At 33.8% G+C, this 19,874-nt stretch overlaps 2 protein-coding genes and 1 long non-coding RNA gene across 8 annotated transcripts; 1 reads left to right on the forward strand and 2 right to left on the reverse strand.

Moving 5' to 3' along the window:
• The first annotated feature begins 42 nt into the window (after positions 1-42).
• Positions 43-11,018, forward strand: LOC122632535 (endothelin-converting enzyme homolog). Of its 6 annotated transcripts, none has more exons than XM_043819424.1 (13): positions 43-1,014; positions 5,946-6,059; positions 6,617-6,773; positions 7,001-7,210; positions 7,292-7,572; positions 7,668-7,766; positions 7,838-8,008; positions 8,081-8,229; positions 8,443-8,665; positions 8,875-9,334; positions 9,507-9,653; positions 9,740-9,879; positions 10,522-11,018. In XM_043819424.1, the coding sequence occupies exons 1-13, from the start codon at positions 1,003-1,005 to the stop codon at positions 10,696-10,698; spliced, it is 2,340 nt and encodes a 779-aa protein (XP_043675359.1). In that variant the 5' UTR covers positions 43-1,002; the 3' UTR covers positions 10,699-11,018. The 6 variants fall into 6 exon arrangements, with proteins under 6 accessions (XP_043675359.1, XP_043675358.1, XP_043675357.1 ...); XM_043819423.1 differs by lacking the exon at positions 43-1,014 and adding an exon at positions 2,696-2,831 and having other exon boundaries at positions 9,507-9,648; positions 9,735-9,879; XM_043819422.1 differs by lacking the exon at positions 43-1,014 and adding an exon at positions 2,697-2,831.
• On the reverse strand, positions 3,266-6,640 carry LOC122632545. The gene is made up of 2 exons (XR_006327886.1): positions 6,134-6,640; positions 3,266-6,052 (listed from the first exon to the last, which is right to left on the reverse strand). It is a non-coding gene; the product is annotated as an uncharacterized LOC122632545 (long non-coding RNA).
• Positions 11,019-13,801: 2,783 nt separating the features above from the next.
• On the reverse strand, positions 13,802-16,557 carry LOC122632331. Its single transcript, XM_043819016.1, has 7 exons — positions 16,294-16,557; positions 16,112-16,206; positions 15,427-15,564; positions 14,987-15,222; positions 14,660-14,880; positions 14,256-14,521; positions 13,802-14,069 (listed from the first exon to the last, which is right to left on the reverse strand). Exons 1-7 carry the CDS (start codon positions 16,555-16,557, stop codon positions 13,802-13,804), a joined length of 1,488 nt encoding a protein of 495 aa, XP_043674951.1.
• Between the last annotated feature and the right edge of the window lie 3,317 nt (positions 16,558-19,874).

A 19,874-nucleotide genomic window follows, 5' to 3' on the forward strand; every position in this document is an offset into this window, starting at 1 on the left:
CGACGTTGGTTGTATCTCGGTAATACTTCAAATAATTATAATACCAAATGCCAAGAACAAGATTCGTGAGAAGATATAATTTACGCGAGAGATATATGAATGAATTCTTTCGATTTTCAACGTCGAATTTCACTCTGACCTCATTACTATCACATATTTATCCCATCACTATCCAAAAAATATTCCATCAAAAATCATTTTTCTTTTAAAAAATTCAACGTAATCGAATTCTCTTAAGATTATTCTCGCTTCTATCATCGCTTAGATTAATCGAATGACTTTCAGAAGAACGTCACAAAGATGTAAATCGTCAGACGTAATCGTCTTTATGAATTAATGTTCACGGATGTACATGGACCTTTTCCTCGTAAAAGATGGCAGCTTCGGCGTGACGAGCATCATTCTAGAAATCAATATAGAAGAACAGAGAGAAAAAGAGAGAGGGAGGAGGAGAGAGAGAGAGAGAGAGAGAGAGAGAGACAGACAGAGAGAGATCGCGATAGAGGGCGGCTTCGGTGTTATTAGTAGCGACGGCAGCGGTGGTGGTGCTGGTGTTACTGTTGTAAAAGCATCCCCCATGTATGTCGTCGAGCAACCGTCAAAAGCGAGACGCGCACGGTTTTCGCGGTCACGTTGGCAAATAGAGAAGATGTCATAGCCATAGCAAGAAATCAAATATCTTGGACGTAACCTTTCTTTACCCTCGTTCTTGAATCCTTTCCTCGTCCTACTCACTCTCTCTTTCTATTCGTTTCTTGCGTTCTTCGATCGAGTCCTTCCCTTTGCCTGTCTGTCTACCTGCTTGTCTCTCTCTCTCTCTCTTTCTGTCTTCATCTATCTATCTATTCTACCTACCTACCTACCTATCTACCTACCTACCTACCTACCTACCTACCTATCTTTCTATCTCGCTCGCTCGTTTGCCTCGACGTTCAACCCCCGATGGTGAATCAATAATTAAGGTGACAAAGTGCGGTGATTGCGCGATCGTGTTGGTCCAAGATGTCGGTTAAGGTGAGTTCTCGAGGATCATTAACATGCGATGAACTCCACGAAACATGTTTTTTTTTTGTAAAATTTTTCTTTTTCCTCAATTACATCAAAGAATGGACGAGTTGACTCCGTCGAATATGATGATACAATCATATTCTTTCTCGACCTCCTACATTACGTGACACTTATTCTAATGTTCGATACATTTTATCTATTTTTATTTATTTTGTCCCAGCCGATATAGCTTTTTTTTTTAAGTTTCGCGCGTTTTCACATTTAATTTCAATTTTACGTCAGCTCGATTGTTCTTTTATGAGCCATCGAACGAGGATACACTTTCTGAAGAATAAATTTTTCGTAACGACGAAAACGTTAGCTCGTTATTGTTTCCGGCATAATGCTTTCCTTGTATGATTATCCTTACGTTTTTCTTTCCTCTTTCTATTTATATTCTTCTGTTTCTTGGTTTTTGTGATTTTATATGGTTTTTCCTTCTGCAAATAATAAAATGTTTGTGTAACGAATAGTAACTGTGTGTGTATATATATGCTTTTCTTACAGGAATTGAAAATCGTGAACATATGTTGGAGAGTTTTGTAGGTACTTATATATGTCGAAAAATTTTTGTTGCTTTCGAATGAATCTAAGTTTTATAATAAATATTTTATAAGAGTGAAGGATAAAGAGAACATTGTATATACATATGTTGATATAGATATCAAAGAAAATTGTTACAATTTACACCTATATAGAGCGTTTTGCAAAAACAGTTTTCATAAATTAATAATGCGTTATATATAATGTTCGTCATTTTTGTGATGCAAAACATGCAGAAGTATCAAAGGTCCGATTATTTGTGTCCCAATCAAATGAAGACTTTATGTGTCGTTTCGAGCCTCGATCGCATTAACTCCGACAATCGTATTAAATAATGTCCTACATTGCTATTCAAGTGACTATATAAAGTAGCCACGTTAAATTCATTTTATTGCTGAACGCAAATGGGCAAATTTGTAACACGTTTATTTCTTCAAATAGACAGATGTGTATACAAGACTCCTATCTTCTTAAATTTTTAAAATATTTTTATATACGTTGATAAACTTCAAATGTTAATGTATAAACTCAACAAATATTTGAAGCGAAATCAAATTTCTAGCTATTTCATTTTTCCTTTAAAGAAAGAACGTTTCATTTATTATCGATTTATCTATCATCGAATATATCGTCTATTAAGTTATTTTAAAAGAGCAGATATAAAGCTCGCAACTCGAACGTTATCGATTAGCGTCATTACTTCGATACTCCCACTTTTTCTTTCTTTCTCTTTCTCTCTTTTTTTCTCTATTACGCGTAAATTTAACTGATTGTAAGAAGATCGTACGAAACATCCTTAATATTAATAATAGTATATATATATATATATATATATATATACACACACACACACACACACATCAGAGAACAAAATACCCTAATGGCATTAACGGGCGCCACAAGTGTCCGTTTCCTGCTTGCGTGAGGTACACATTCATACACACACACAAACACACACACGCACACGCACACGCACACACACGCACGCACGCGCGCGCTCGCATATATAAATATAGGCTAGTAGGAAGAAAAGGCGGGTGGTTGCATATGCATATATTAATGCATGAACGTACGCAAGCAATAGAAACACGCGTGCTCTTTTGCGGCGCGTGCGCGACTGCATCGAATCTCGCGCTCGCACGCACGTGAGGCGCGTGTGTCGCTCGATGCTCGCAGTCGTCGTTTGGACATCGAGCTCGTTGGTTTCCGCATGTTCGGTCTTCGTCGATCGTGAACCGAGGGTAAACCGTTTCTGCGGGCACTTGAAAACAAACGGCAGAGTGTGTCGGTAGTTGTCGGTGTCTCGTAAAGCCCGTTTATTACATCCTCGACTGTTATCGATCTTCTTGCAAGACATTTATCACGTACTTTATCTTCGACCCATTCTAGTTTTATAATGATACACAACGATTTCTAATTAAAAGGTTCTTATTGTAATACAAATTTAATTTGAATGTTTAGGTAATTATTTATGGTAGAAGGTAGTTGTTCCAATTAAGCGATACAAAGTTTATTTTTTGATTGATTTTTTTTTCTCCAAAAGGAGTTAAAATAAAATTTGGCATATTTACTAAAAAACTTTCTAAATAATTGTCTTTTTTTGAAGGTCGTAAAATCAAATTTGATTAAAATATTGCTTAGTTCTAGATTGTTTTAAAAAGTTATAAATAAAGGATTCTTCATCAGTTGTTCTTTTTTATTTTATAATATTTATATATAACACGAACTGAAGGTTTCTTTTCGCGAGAACGAATGGAGTCATTCGTACATATAATGAAGTATTTTTCGAAACGGCAGCTTCGAATTTAAATTCAGTCGTCAATCGCAGATTCCTTATTGAAGTTAATATTTGTTATGACAAATGATTATTAAAACTAAATAAATAAACTAAAAGGAATTCTAAGGACTTAGGAATGTAAAAGCGTACGGACAATAAAAAGAAATTATAGCTCACATTCATCCAAATATCATTAATTGAATTTATAAAGGATTTGTTTTTTTTTTTACAAAAAATTGAGAATAACAAAATTGCTTGAAATCTTTGACAGTAAATGAATCATATTTTATTTGGAATAATATTTTATATGATTAGAATGTTCATCATTCATCATTATTATTATTGTTATTGTTGTTATGTTATATGTATGTAACACATTATGTTATACATATATATTGTTATTATTATATAACAAATTTACATACATTTATTTAGAGAAGTCGAGTAATGTAAAGAATACAAATTTTGTCTTCTATTTAGAGATCTCGATAAGAATAATATTTATAATAAGAACGATAAGATAAAGTAATGCAATTATTTATGCACTGCTGTATTCATTAGCATCAATATTGTTTTTCTATGCTATTAGTACTTGATATCACTCGATATCATTTTTATATGCTTTCCATTTTTACGACTATCACGAATCTAGGTATCCATGGACAACGGGCGATAACGAGATTGCGTATCGATCGTACGAATGAGTCTTTGCAAAATTAAACATATCGCGGTGCTTCGAGATAACACGTTTAAAATTAAAATAAAAGTTAGGTATTAAGGGGATTGTACTCGCTCATTTCTTAGGTAAATAGTTGTACGGGATCATGAAAATGAAAATAGAGAGAGTAAAAAGTTAGGTAAAAAGCGTATGTTTAGACCAATGGAATGAAAAATTAGAGTACATTTTTACATACTCAGATACGTAAATAAGTATATACATATATTCAATGTAAACATGTTACTTTGCTTGCGGGACATTGCATCTGTCTGATTATTTTTTCAAATCATATGGACTATTCGCAACACATGGAACTGTGTCATGGCTCGCTTGTTTGTTTAGTCAACGATCAGGCATTAATGTCAAGCATATTATTCAACCAAGCACATCGTAGAACACTATCACGTCTAATGCAAAATTGGTTTTAGCAATTATTTTTATCTCAGTGACATCTCTTTTTTCTCTATTTTACTGGGAACCATCCATTACGAAATCATTTTTGCAATATTTACTTAACAAAATGAAATAGATTTCTTGGAAAATCGAACCAATGAAACGTCATAAATCGCAATCTTCCGATATTATAAGCATACACACATACATATACGTAAACATAAATACATATTTGTCAACTCTTTTTGTATATATGAAAAACAGGGATCATTTTTCGAGCGATTGAAACGCGTAACTCGTGCAATTATCCGAAATAACAAGGGCAATATTTGTATGCATATGTGTGAGTGCGCGCGCGCGCATTCCTCTGTGTGTGTGTGTGTGTGTGTGTGTGTATTTTTCAATTGGTCGGATGAAATGAGACAAAAAACCGCACAATCGAATTGGTATTCGATTTGAACTTTAACAGGTTCGATGATGAACCAAGATATGTAATATAATATTTCAACAATACTGAAAAGTACGACCTGCCACTATCGAGTATTCCGAGCTCGTACATGTTACAGCAGATATAGAGGTTTATATATTTAGACTGCGTCTAAATTAGAACAAGTCGCTGTAAATTTGGCGTTTTCGTGAACTGCCAAAATAACGAACGCCGTATGTGGTTTTATTACATTACTGGCATCTTCCTTTGGGAGTTTTCGATCTGTGTTTTTCGAAGAGCTTACGAACATTCGTATGAAATTAGAGAAACGAATTTGAAATAAATTTATTTTGATTTCAGTAATAATTTTTGTATGGAAAAACAATTCGATTTTACGTTTCACTTTTTTCTCTTTTATTTTTGTTGTCCTATGTGTGCGTGTGTTTTTTTATTTCACCATTCTGTTGTCACGAATTTATTGCAGGCAAATTTACCGAGCGGAATTAACAAAGAAGTAATGTTTACTTACAAAACGATTGAATTGTATTTCTCATTTTTTTTTTTTTTTCTATTTTTACTCGGCAAAGCGTTTCGTTTCGAGTTTATATTAGTATGGGTATCGAGAAATCGCAAAGATATTCGTTCTAGTAACGACCGTCCTATTTTAAGATAGAACAGCGAGTTTTGAGCTTATCTTTGTTTACAGGATCTGCGATCGTCATCGACGAAGAAAAACAAAAGCTTTGCAAGACTTATACTATCGTATTTTTTGTATAATTAGAGTTTTTCCATCGAGTTTCAAGTATCTTCATTTCATTTCTCTTTTCTTTTCTCTTCTTGTTTTGTTTACATAGACCAGCATCCTTATTCCGTATTCAAAGAACGAGTAATTGAGAAAGTAATTTACGCGGTAGTTTAGTTCTATACAATCACATTTTACGAAAGTTAGTTTTACATGGTTGCATTGTCGAATATTCATTTCGTGTAGGACGGAAAAATATTCGATTACATTGTAGACTTACGTATTAAAATTCTTTCAGATGACGAGGTATAAACAAGCTGAGTTCGAGGACGAGGACAGCAGCAGCATTGGGTCTGTGGCATTAAATAGCGAAGGCATCAGCACTTCAGCCACGCACATTAGATACTATTCGGTAAGTTTCGTGGAAATAAAAATGATCATTTCGACAATTTTGACTTAATTATATATTATATCGATGGTACTTACAAGAGTACGATAAAAGATCATAGAATAAACATTAGACGTCAACGAAGTAAATTCTCGATCGATATTTGATTCCTGCAGGCGTTTTATCATCCTGATCAATTTGCTAAATTGAGCTGACGAAACTAGCGAGGATTTTGCGCTCTACTGCGCTGTTCTCTTACAAATGGCAGCTTAGCATCGAATTGAAAGCGGACATTGAGTAATTTATATGCGGGGAAAATGATGCAATCGCTTTCTATATTCTTCGCTCTATATTTGTCGGTTTCATCGTAGACGCGAGACCGAAGAAGACAACGGAATATTTCCTTCTTCGATTTTATTTTTGTTCCGTTATTTCATTATATTGTGTTTATTAGATAAAAATAAAGATCGAGCCAGAAAATTCCTAAAATCGTTTTTGCGATCAAATTATTATCAGACTCAATTACCACTGACTATACCTCCTTTATTTTGTTATTTAATCACTTGTATATCGATATATAGGGTACAACGTTATGGAGAGCAAGGAATACCTTAGAGAAATCTCTTTTTATAATATGTGCTTGTTTGCTATTGATGGTAACGGTACTGTCGATAGTAATCAGCGATAAAGGCAGTTGGAACAAAGGAAAATATGTACATGTCGGAGTTCACGGCGATAGTAAGATATTATTATTATTATTATTATTATTGTTATTATTGCTATTATTATTATTATAATACGTTCATCATATGACAGAAAATATATCTTTTCTTTTCTTTAGAGAAAATCAATACCTTTTTATCAAATAAACATGCCTTAATATTACGTAGATAAGAAATTCACTACGAATCGATAAGTTTACGATACTTTAAAACGACAAATTCTAATTGATTTATATATGATAGATGGTAGTCATTGTCTCACGGAACACTGCGTGAAGATGGCAGCGACGATTATAAACGCTATGGATCTTTCCGTGAAGCCATGCGACGATTTTTACGAGTATGCCTGTGGAGGTTGGATAAAAAAAAATCCTATGCCAGATGGGATGAGCACATGGGGAATATTCGAAAATATGGAGCAGCGAAATCAAGTCGCGATTAAAAACGCACTCGGTAATATAATTTCTACGATATAATATTAATATTATCGATAATTCATGATCGAATGACACGTATAAACATTAACTTTTTTAGAGAAGCCTTTTAACGAAATGAAATCTAAAGCGGAGAGAAAAGCAAAGAATTATTATATATCGTGTATAGACGCTAATGGGACCATCGAGGCGTTGGGAGCTCAGCCTTTGCTCAATCTTTTGGATACTATCGGCGGTTGGAATATATCCGGTAACTTCAGCATCGAACGTTGGTCTCTACAAAATAGTATGCAGATATTGCAAAACGTTTATAACATGGGCGGATTGTTCTCTTGGACGGTAAATGAGGACGATCGTAATAGTAGCAGATACATAATTCAGGTTGTATTAGATAGGACAATTAATGAGAAACATTTGTTTTCATGATTGTATCATTGCAAATAATGCATCGTTTCTTTTTTTCTTCTCTTTTCAAGATTGATCAAGGCGGGCTCACTTTACCAGCGGTAGGTAATTACCTGAACGTGAGCGAGGATGATAAAATATTGACGGCTTGCTTGGAATACATGACGAAGGTACGTAACCGCATTTTTATAGGTACAAAAAAGGCGTCTTGACCGAATTGAGTAAAGATATTCGTTCGTAGATAGGCGTGTTACTCGGAGGAGAGGAGAATTCGACGAGGCAACAGATGCGGGACGTGATAACTTTCGAGGTGAGATTGGCGAACATTACGACGCCTCAGGAGGAACGTCGGGATGAGGAGAAGATCTATCACTTAATGTCTTTGAGCGAATTACAACGCAAGGCGAACTTTGTGAGTATGATTACAACTGGTCTGATAGCATAGAGCATCGAAACTTAAAGGCGAACGTATGTATCGTGTCAGATATCATGGGTGGACTTCTTCCAAAATGCAACGCGTATAGTTAACAAGAAGATAAATAGCAAGATGATGATCGTTAATTTTGCTCCTGATTATTTCGCTAAGTTGACGAACCTGGTGCAAGAGTATAATAAGACGAACGAAAAGAAAATGTACGTATTTTCAGATTTTTCTTCGTAAACGTTATTTCATTATCTGAATTCTTTAATTGTCAGTTTGTATTTAGAAAAATAATTCAAAGAAGAACACGCAGTTCTAATAGATAATAAGCGATTGCTTCACTGAGCGTTAATAGAGAAAAGAGGAATGCGAACTGATATGCCTCTTTTTGTATTGCCATCCTTCTCTACCTTTTTTTTCCGCAGAATACTGAATAACTATCTGGTTTGGCAGACCGTGAGGTCCGTGACGACGTTTCTTTCGAGGCCTTTTCGCGATGCTTACAAGATCTTGAGGAAAGTTCTTGTTGGCACAGAAGGGAGGCAAGAGCAATGGCGCTATTGTGTTAGTGATACAAACAATCAGATGGGATTCGCGATTGGTGCTATGTTCGTCAGGGAAGTGTTTCACGGGAAAAGTAAACCCAAGGTTCGTTTCGGTCAAATACGATCAAATATTTTCAGAATTTATTTTCATTTATATTATACATTTTTTATCATATAACGAATCTTGTTATTATTCATTCTCAAAAGAATCAGTGCGTAAATCGTATAAGAACGAAGTAACTTTCAAAAATCATAATAAAAGTTAATCGACAATCGAAGAGATCGATAAACGACTTCAATGGTTGATTTTAGGCGGAACAAATGATCAATGAGGTACGCCGAGCTTTTACGAAGAATTTGAAGAATCTTCAATGGATGGACGCTGAGACAAGAAAAGCAGCAGAGGAAAAGGCTAACGCGATCACTGATATGGTCGGTTTTCCAGACTATATTCTAAATCCTAGAGATCTCGATGAGCGATATAGAGATCTTTTGATTAAGCCAAACGAATACTTCCAAAATAATATAAGAGTGAACAAATACTCTTTAAAGAAAACTCTCGAGAAACTCGATCGACCGGTAAACAAGTCCACTTGGATCATGGCCCCGTCGATGGTGAATGCTTATTACACGCCAACGAAAAATCAAATCGTATTTCCCGCTGGAATCCTTCAGAGTCCTTTCTATGACACGCAAAATTTCGATAGTCTTAATTATGGTGGCATTGGTGTCGTTATGGGTCACGAACTTACCCATGCTTTCGACAATCAAGGTGAAAATCTGATAAATTATTCATTTTAATTGATTATATCAATTGTAAATTAATGATGACCATTCAATCTATCAATAGTTAACAAAAAAGAAAATAAAAGAAAATAATATAAAATAAAACAAAAGTATTCCTTTATATTATTTTGTAAATAATATTAAATTTAACATCGTAGGTAGGGAATACGATTTTCATGGAAATTTGAATAGATGGTGGAACAATAATACGATAGATAAGTTCAATAATAGAACTGAATGCTTTGTGGAACAGTACAATACGTACGAGGTACAAGGTCGTCACGTAAATGGACGTCAAACTTTAGGTAATATTTAATACTTGTACTGCTTTTACGAAATGTAAAACATCTTTCTGATATACCAGTGATTTTTTTTGTTCTTCAATTTTTAGGAGAGAATATCGCCGATAATGGCGGACTCAAGGCAGCGTACCACGCTTATTTAGCAGCGCTTAAATCCGAGAAGGACCACTTGTCATTTCCTGGTCTGAATTTAACGCATCGTCAATTGTTTTTCGTTAATTTTGCCCAGGTACGAAGTGTATCTATAATATAACGAAAGTATTTTTACTTTTATTTTTATATACGTGCGTATAGAAATATACGTGGGCATATATAATGATATATATTGCACTATATGTGTGTGTGTGTGTGTGTATATATATAGTTTATACAGGGTATTCTGGAATAGTGGTACAACCGAGCAGAGAGTGATTCCTCGTAAAAAAATAAGTTTTTGAGAAAAACTATTTAAAAATTTCTCAAATACATTTGTATTTATCGTAAGTTTCAACTTGATCATTCGAAACAAATACTTAATAAAGCAAACTAATACGAAAGCACGATAATAACTATAAGAGGAAGCAGATAATAACACTGCATGTGTTATTAAACACAAACATGACTAGAACCAGATCTGTCAAGTCGAAACTTACAATAAGTATAAATGTATTGAATAGATTTTAAAAACAATTTTCCTCAAAAACGGCGCTTCATAAGCAAAAACTGTATTCTACGTTTCCGACTTATTTTTTCACTCCTTGCACGATTGTACTACTGAGATACCTTGTGTATATATACATACATATATATATATGCATACATAAGTAAGTAAATTATATTTTCGACAGTGTTTTTAATCTGCACAGATATTGAATTATAATTTTGTCGGTAGGTATGGTGTTCTGCCGAAACTATTGAATTGACAAATCTCCAAATCGAAAAGGATTCTCATTGTCCATCGAAATATAGAGTAATAGGACCTCTGACAAACATGATTGAATTCTCAGCAGAATTCGATTGTCCAATAGGCTCGAAGATGAATCCGGAGGAGAAATGCGAAGTTTGGTAATGCTCTGGAATTAGGAGCGATTCAAAAAACGAGTCGATCTCGTTCGATGGAATCTTCCTTGCTGTATGTAACGCTATGCGAATAGATCGTTGAACTTTCTTTTAGAAAAATATCTTTAATGTCAATCGTGAAAAATTCGTCTTAACGCGGATTTGCTGAATTCGTGTAGCTTCTATGTATCACCGTCAGGATCATCGATAATAAGGTCGATAGTTCTTTTTTTTGCGAAATTTTTCAACGAGAAAGTTATGAGCGGTCTCGTAAGAAATATTAAAAATTACGAAAAATCTTGTAATTTTGAAATATGTATATATATATATATATATGCACATGTATATATATATATATATATATACACATAGACACGTCGGCACAAATCGAATGACGAACGCTCTGTTTATATGGCTGACGATAATAATCTCTATCTAAAAATGGTTACTACTACTTCCATGCGAATCAAATTCGTCCAATGGTATTCCGATCCTTTCGAATCATTGATTGGCTGTGAGCGGATTGGACGATCGAATGCCTAAAAACTCCTTAGTCGAAAATCGACGAACTATTATAATAACGATAGCTTCTGTCCGAGAAGTATCTTGCAATTCAACGATTCGAACGTATCGAGTAGTATTCACGTAATGTTGATTTGCGAGAATTAGACTATGTATTCGAGATAATGGAACGGTTCCGAAATTAGAGAATCGATATGAAAGTTGGCTTAGGACCACTTTAACAAATTATTAGCTCTTCTTATTCAGATTATGTTTGAGAGTTGCCTTGTAAGCTCGAATATTTCTTAAACTTTTTACTTTTTAGTGTATTTTCGTCCACGGTTCATCGAAATAAAATCGATCCAAGAAAGTTTTTCAAACGACGACAGATCCTTTTTCACTTTTATACTCGAAATGATTCTCGATGCATTAGAACACATGAAAAATGAACTTTCTCGATTCTACTATTTTACGAGTACATGACTTTTAACATTCACAAAAAATAAAATATGTATATACTACTATCACATATACCAATTCTATGATCTTCCTTCGTGTTTACAATTGCCAATTTTTCGTATATTGCGTACGTTTTATTTTTTATTTTGTCTTTTTTATGAAGATTTATTTGCTATTATGAAGATTGGTCAATTTTTCTTGAGATACACTCGCTCTTGATCGGACCCAGCGATCGATATTGTCGATGGACCGAGGAAGAGATATACAATTGCGGTGCCATAATTTCTGCAGGCAGGATCTAGTGTTATATTTAAAAAATTTATTTTATGTATAAAGCTAAGAATACTTATATCTAATATAAAATATAAGCGGGGTTAAGCAATTTGGCAATTAGTGATGTTGGAAAAATTTGAAAGCTCACGTCGTAAAAGTATAGGCACGTCAAAAAGAAGAAAATATTTGTGTTATTTGAGTGTTTTCATTATAGAGATATATCTCGATAATACATACATACGGTGTTTGAATGAATCAAATACACGCTTTTTTTATATGTAAAATATGAACGATTGCAGATAAAATTTGCGAGATGGTATGTTTTTCGATGATAGCATATTTTTTCTTGGCAACAAAAAATTGATTCTATCTCTACATATAAGAGAAGGTTACTTTATTAATATGAAGTGTCATGAGAAAAATTGTCTTATTACTAGATGTCAATTAACAGGTAGGATATATCACAAAGAGAATAAGTAATGGATATTCGTGCAATCGATCAATTTTTACATAGATTTATTCCAAATAAGTAGTTCCTTTGCTATTATTTCTTCAAATAATTTTTTTTTATGATCAGAGGAAATAAAACTATAACGTACAGAAGTTGTTCGAGAAATAAATTATTTTATATTGTGAGAGGTTAGAATTATCGGTAAGTAGATCGAAATGCGAGAGAGAAAGAGAGAGAGAGAGAGAGAGAGAGAGAAATTGAGAAGACAGTATTAATACAGTACCTAATGATAAATCTATAGGCGATAGGTGGTGTTTATAATGAAACAGCAATAATCGATTACGTGGAAGCCAAAAAGAAGAAATGAACATTATAAACAATAAAAGTCAAACAGCATGGTGACATTTCCCGGCTTGTCCACGATTATCGGTTGTTGTATATTTGGTACGATGGTTGATGCATTATTGGATGAAGGATGATAGTTACTAAATAGCGGTATTATTCTATTTGTGCAGCGATGATTACTTATCTGACGTTCAAAGCAGGTTATATGTACGGCCAGCGACGTAATTTACAGATACGTTAACAGGATGTTGAGGATATTTTTATGCTTAATTAATTATATCGTTGATTCTAGTCGGTAAAAAAGGTCACTAAAAGTTATATATATATATATATATATATATATATATATAAACATACACAAATACACAGATATACAATACATATACATATACATATTTACTTTCAGCCATATTTGTACATTGCCATACAAGTTTAAAGAAGAAATAAAAATATTAACTTGTGTGTAATTTTGTTTGGAGTATATACATAACGAAGAATTATCTGAATCACGCCATGATAGGAAAAAACATAATGAGATGATCGGTAATGTAGAGCATTTATTATCGACATTACTCTTTACTTATTAAAGGAAGGCTCTTTTAAAAATAGATGTAAACTTGAATTAGTAAAATATGTTCCTAAAATACTATATTCATGTTTTTATTACTTGATATTTTTCATCATATTCCCGCACCAAACACACACATATATATATATACGTACCATACCTATATATGTGTATATATATGTATATATATATATGTATATATATATATATATATATATATATATATATATACTTAGGTATATCTAGTAGAAAGTTCTTGTATTTTTATTATATTTAAAAATACATGACGTATAAATATTGAGAAAAAGTTAAAAAAAAAAACAAAGGAGTATTATCTATTAATAAATTATGTTTTCTTTATCGACCAAGTCTTCGTATCGATATAGAAGAAAACGCGAGGTAGAAAAACCGTCGATAATACGAAGATTTTCTACAGTTTGTTTTGCGTGAAAAAGAAATTTCTTTTTTCGCGATAAAAACTCGCAGTGTTCATCCATGTCGATAAAAAATGGAATATCAAGGGATTGCAGTTTTTCGATTAATAACGCACAAAGTTTTTTTTTGTGGCGATATTTGCCATCTGTAAAAAATATTTTCAAGAACGCATATCAGTACGCTAAATAAAGCAGCAATTGAGAGCATTGAAAATACGATATGTATATGATCATATTCGACAGCCTGAAAGTCAGTCCATTGAGGCTGTCCAAAAATGTTGTCCTGTTTTTTCTTTATCCATTTTTTTTCAAGGTAATCTAATATACCGACCGAACGGAGACGCATCAAGCTGCAACAAAGTAGAAAGATACGTTTAAATTGAAATTCTAATTTTATTTTACTTTCGTTGTACTCAAATATAATTTGTGAAGGCATAATTCATCAATATTAAATTTTCATTGTTTCATAAATATAAAAAGAAAGCAAAATAAGAGGACTATAGTAAAGGAAAGCAAGTACAAAAGAGACAACTCACTATAGATCAATGATCTTTTTATATTTTGAGGATCTGGCATGTTGAAAAGCTAATTTTAGGGTCCAATATGGTTGAGGTAATTGCACGTAGTGACATTGGTTTAGTACTTGTTGATAAATTGATAGGAAAATATCTGGTCCTTCTAAATAAACAAAACCAGGAGTACAAAGGTTTGAGCCAATAGTAAACATGTCCATCATATCAGGACAATCTTTATTCACTAGATCTTTCCATTCCGGCATTAAATCCTCTCCTCTTAATCCATTCTATAAGCAGAATGTATTTTGTTATAGTTTTTATTTTTACGATCGTGCAAATTTCTCGCTAATTTTATGTATATATGTGTATAAATAAATAAATAAATAAATAAATAAATAAATAACTATATACATATATATACGTACCACTGTGAAATGGATGTAAGCACCGCTATTGTTTCTTACACATAAAGAATGAGTACGTTTTTCGGCAACATCTTTTAAACTAGTAAGAGGTACAGATGTTATCCCGATTGTTAAATACGAAGTCAATGTACTACTAAATCCACAAAATAGTGACATTCCCATAAACAAAAACGAGAGGATCGTCAAACGTAAGGACCAGCTTGACGGAATTTTCTGGCAACCTTTTTTTTTATTAGAACAAAAAAACGAATGTGTCAGAAGAATGCCTGGACAAAATATTAATTTTTTAAATAATATATAACATGTTATATTATATATGATAAGTACCTTGACCACTTATACCACTTAGAACGTAAAGGAAGACGAACGAAGGAGACGAGAGTTCGTCGTCGCATTCGACGTCGAATTCACAGATGGTTTTTCTCAATGCATTAATTCCCATAATGATAAATACGATAAAAACAATAAATAAACCTGTTACTCTCCATAGATTCCGACTGAAAATACTAGCGTACCACCACGTTGAAACTCTCGTACCTTCGGATTGCACGAATAGAGCATAACTGCCGGTAACAAAAACTTATCAAGGATCTCAAATTTCTTAATATTATATACATATATATATGTATGTATATAATATTAAAAAAAAAAGAGTACTGATGACAGCAGGCGAATAATATTTATTTTGTCTCTGTTTCTTTTTTATTTCTTTTTTGAAGAATAGAAGTTCATATATGTTACTTACGTATTTCTTGATTTCGACTTACTAGTTGGTCGTGATCGGAATACTGTAAGTGTAATAACCGGAGGTGTAGGAGTAAATCACCGTAGCTTCCAAGAGTGCGTGAGCTCGACCATTCATCAGCGTCCAGCCGGCCCACGATCCCGCTCTATGGTAAATTGTCCTGCATTTTCGACGAAGAAACGCTTTTATTACGGTGTGAGCGCACCCAACGGTGTTAACGCTTCTCTTTCTCTCTTTCCGTCTTTCGCGAAGCATGATACTATACTTATACCTGTCTAGACGAATGAATCATGCGAGTATTTTGACCTAGCACTCCGCGTCTGGGTGGTACGCGGAAAATTAGGCAGATTCTACGTACGGATAGGTTGTCGTGTCTGTTTGACCCTCTCATTCTCTCAGCATGCAAATCGTGAATGAAATCGACAAGGAGAGTAACAGGTAAAAACGTGAAAGGCGTGACCAGACGGACGTGGATTTTCTATGAGATTACGTGCCAACAATGATAACAACGAGATCTTTATCTTGTACAGCTAAAGAAAAATGGACTTAAAACAAAGTAAGGCTACCTATGATACGAAAATAATCGATGTGAATAATACGATTTTAATCGATTCGGACTAATGGGTAAGCAAAAAGAAAACTATCTTTTTTCCTCCTTGCCGACCAATTTAATACCGAATTCGTAATGAAGGGGTTTATATACGAACGTGAATTTTAAGGTTTCCTCCAAAGTCGTCCAGACGTCCCCTATGAATCCTGTTACTTGGCTCTGATTTGCATTTATTATGATGTACGGATTCATCTGAAAATGAGAGGGCTAGTTGATAAATAACATCCTTTTCCACTTCCATTCGATTAATTCGAGAAATTGTTTTCTCGAATAGCTCACGTTATCGGCAACCACCGTGATCGATTTCACGGCCAAGTCCTTGACAAAATCGACGCTACACACTAGCCCGTTATTCGATTTTAACGTTTCCAATGGTACGAAGTTTTCTGCGATCGGATCCCATCTCCAAATTCGACCCGGAGTTTTCTGCAAGATCTTGCTTTCTTCTTTATTCTTTAACAGACGTAGACAGATTTCCGCTTGGATCGTGAGAAACAATGTCTGAAACGGTTTGGCGAAACGAAACGTTCGAATAACTGTCATTGTCTAATAACGTAAATTTTCAAGAGCAAGGATATTACCCACCGCGAAGCAAACGAAATTTCTCATGGTAGTTTGAGCTCAAATGCTCTGACTTCGAATGTCACCGGGCACCTTCGTTACTAAATCGTTTCGTCTTCCGAAGTGTATTTAATTTTTAATCACCGACTACGCGCACGTCCTACCGCCTTAATGAGAACAATAATTGACAGGTTTGCTTGTGGGATATCAAAGGTGACAAGGGCTGTCGTACTTTTCAATTAATTATTCACACAGCTAAGATGAATCGAGTTTTTCAACGGAGATATTGGTTTATCGAAAAGATTTGCGATGAATATTTAAACGATCGATTAATTAATTTTTATTACATTTCAATTCGTTCCTATGATTTGTTACGTTAAATTTCATATTTTCAGTTAATTTAGAGGAAAAATTTCTCAACGAATACGCTTGAGTGATCGAGTAAAAAAAGTCAAAGTAGATTCGTAGTAAACTAAGCGTAAAGAGATAATAACGCTGAACTTGCCCCCCTTTCGCGCTTATTTTAAGCGAAGTTACTCCCTCTTTTCTCCTATATACAATTATAAGAAACGATAAGGAAAGGAATAACGCATCGTCGACGTATATTTTATTTCCGATAATCGAGTTGTCGCGAACCCTCGGATTTATGCGCAACACGTATTTTTCATTCTCTAATATCGAGGTCACTGTGTTACAGAAGAACAACTTCGATGAAATATTGCAAATCGAAAGAGTTATTTAAACATTTATTCGATGTGACAATAGTTGAAGGTGTTATCGTCGAAAGTTTAACGGTCGTTTATATCTGTGATTATGATCTATCGGATTGAGTTTAGTTACGGGAAAGATGAAGAAGGAATTCAAATTTGTTGATCGATGATTTGAGCTTTTCTTGAAAATTTTAACTTTCTCAATAATATTCTATTTATTTTCCTGTATCGGCACTGTTCGGCATAACCAGCACAGTTGTGAGAGAGTTTTATTGCGAATGTCAGGGCCGACGGGCCGACCATTCGTTTGTAACAGTGTCGTCAGAAATAAGCATATACGATCTATGTATGCATGTACACGCATCTACACATAGAGGTACATAAGAGACCTATATAGTTTGTTTTTTGTATCTTGTTGCAGGTATCCGAGATCATGACGAATCGCAAAATACGTATATCGTATAAATGTGTACGCAGCGATACTTACCTGTTCTCGTAATTATGTCACCAGGAGTATTCTCCTTCCGTATATTTCAACTTCGTACATTTGTTCGTAGTATTTTTGCATAGTTTACATCGACCCATCTGTAATTATTAACGATGTTAGCGAGGCTACTCTTTCCGAGTAATCGAGTTTTCCTTTTCATAGGTCATACGTAAATCTTATTTATTCTACAATGAAGTATTATTGTGTGATAATACGAGGTGTGTTCTACAGTTTCCTCATTTCTTCCGAAGAACTACTTACATCAAATAGCTTAAATTATTGTCGTCTTTCGACATAGTCATTCTGTACACGTACTTACTGTTCACAAAGTCAATGCCATGATTGCATGACTTGGCTGTGAACGATTCTTTAGGAGGTTTATTTTGCCCATTGGAAAATTACTGATGCAAGAATGGCACGATTGGAAACAGAGAGACCACGGAGAGTGTCCTTCGACGTTGGAAAAAGCCCAAAATCGTTAGGTGTAAATTTCAGGTGAGTAGGGAGCATGAGGAATCACTTCGAAGTTGTTCGTCGTGAAGAATTTCTGAAGACTGTGGTCGATCAATTTCCAGTCGTGCCGCTCTTGTATCAGCGATTTTCCAGTGAGCAAGACAGACTCCGAAAGAATTGTTCACAGCGTCCGTAGAATCATGGCGTAGACGTTGTGAAAAATGTGTACGTGTATGGAATAATTAAGTTGAGAAATGACAATAGCTTCAGTTTTCTGATTCTATAAGTAACTTTTCAGAAAAATATTAAAAGACCTTAGAATTTGAATGCATCTCTGTAATGTTTGTATGTAGTAAAAATGTGATAAGTCAATATCTATTTAGAAACAAGTAACCAGCTGATGATAATCAGTTATCTCATCACTATAATTATTTGTAAATAACGAAAATTGAAAATAAACTTTACGTTTTGAAGATAACTTTCGACTCGAAACTCAAATCAGGTGGATATTAAATGCCTATTACGTAGGAATCATCATAGAAATCGAATAATCGTTGCGATATGAAAACTGTCGTTATTGGCTTTTGTCTTACTTCTAGATAGATATCATTGGCTCGTCACATCTGCACTATATATAAGCATTACCGAACATATTGATATGTTTCGCTATAGAATAAGAGCGAAGAGATTACGTAAGATACAGAAAAAAAACTTTGACTACATTAAAGAGGGAATTACAGTTATGAAAAATGAAGGGGTTACATACACCTAGGCGGTTCCCAAAAAGGAGATTTTTATGGTTTTTTCGTCCATGTAATTTATTTTTTTAATAAAGGAGCATTAAGGTTGTGTGTACTTTGAGGAATATTTTTCAACAAAAAAATGAAACCAATCCGTTACGTTCTTGGAGTTATCGATGTCGAACGAAGCAGAGTTATTTTCTACGGCATTTGCGGTGCCAATAATATCTCCTCAGGGTATTATCAAAAATGAAAAAAGTGAAAAAACTCTTGAAGTACATTAAAAAAATCAGTCCTTCACGAAGCCGATTTTTAATATACTCATTGTATAAAAAAATGTGAGTGATTGAATTTATCATGCGATTTCCGATAAAAAATCTCAGTAGCTTCTTAATAATTAAAAAAATACTAGGGTTCTTAAAAAAATTTCCATATGACAAAGATTAGATAATAATATGAGAAATAATCATACCAAATTTCATTTAAATTGGCTCAATAGTTCTCAACATGACCTTGACACCGATTTGAAAAACATAGTTTTGAGAAAGCAGCGTTTAAAGTTTAGAATATATATAATATTAAACTCGATAGGATCGAAACAATTGTATTTTTATTAATTTTTGGAATTTTCTGATGAAATTTTCAGAGAATATTCTTAAAAGATAATACTGTTGAAAAAAAATTTGTTTGAAGAATCGATCTTTTTTGAACTTTCTCGATGTATGTAACTCCTTAAGGTCACAGCTTTTTATTTTCTTGTCACCGAAATTTTCTCGATTTTTTTCTATTTTTTTCCTTACGTTTTCAAACACGATTCAATCTTTCCGTGCGATCATCTTCCATCGAGTTGATTGGATGAAACTGCTTTTGCCATGATTTTGTTATTATCTCTTTTTATTTGCTTAAATA

Source organism: Vespula pensylvanica, chromosome 10, assembly GCF_014466175.1.
Source record: "Vespula pensylvanica isolate Volc-1 chromosome 10, ASM1446617v1, whole genome shotgun sequence".
NCBI classification, from domain to species: domain Eukaryota; kingdom Metazoa; phylum Arthropoda; class Insecta; order Hymenoptera; family Vespidae; genus Vespula; species Vespula pensylvanica.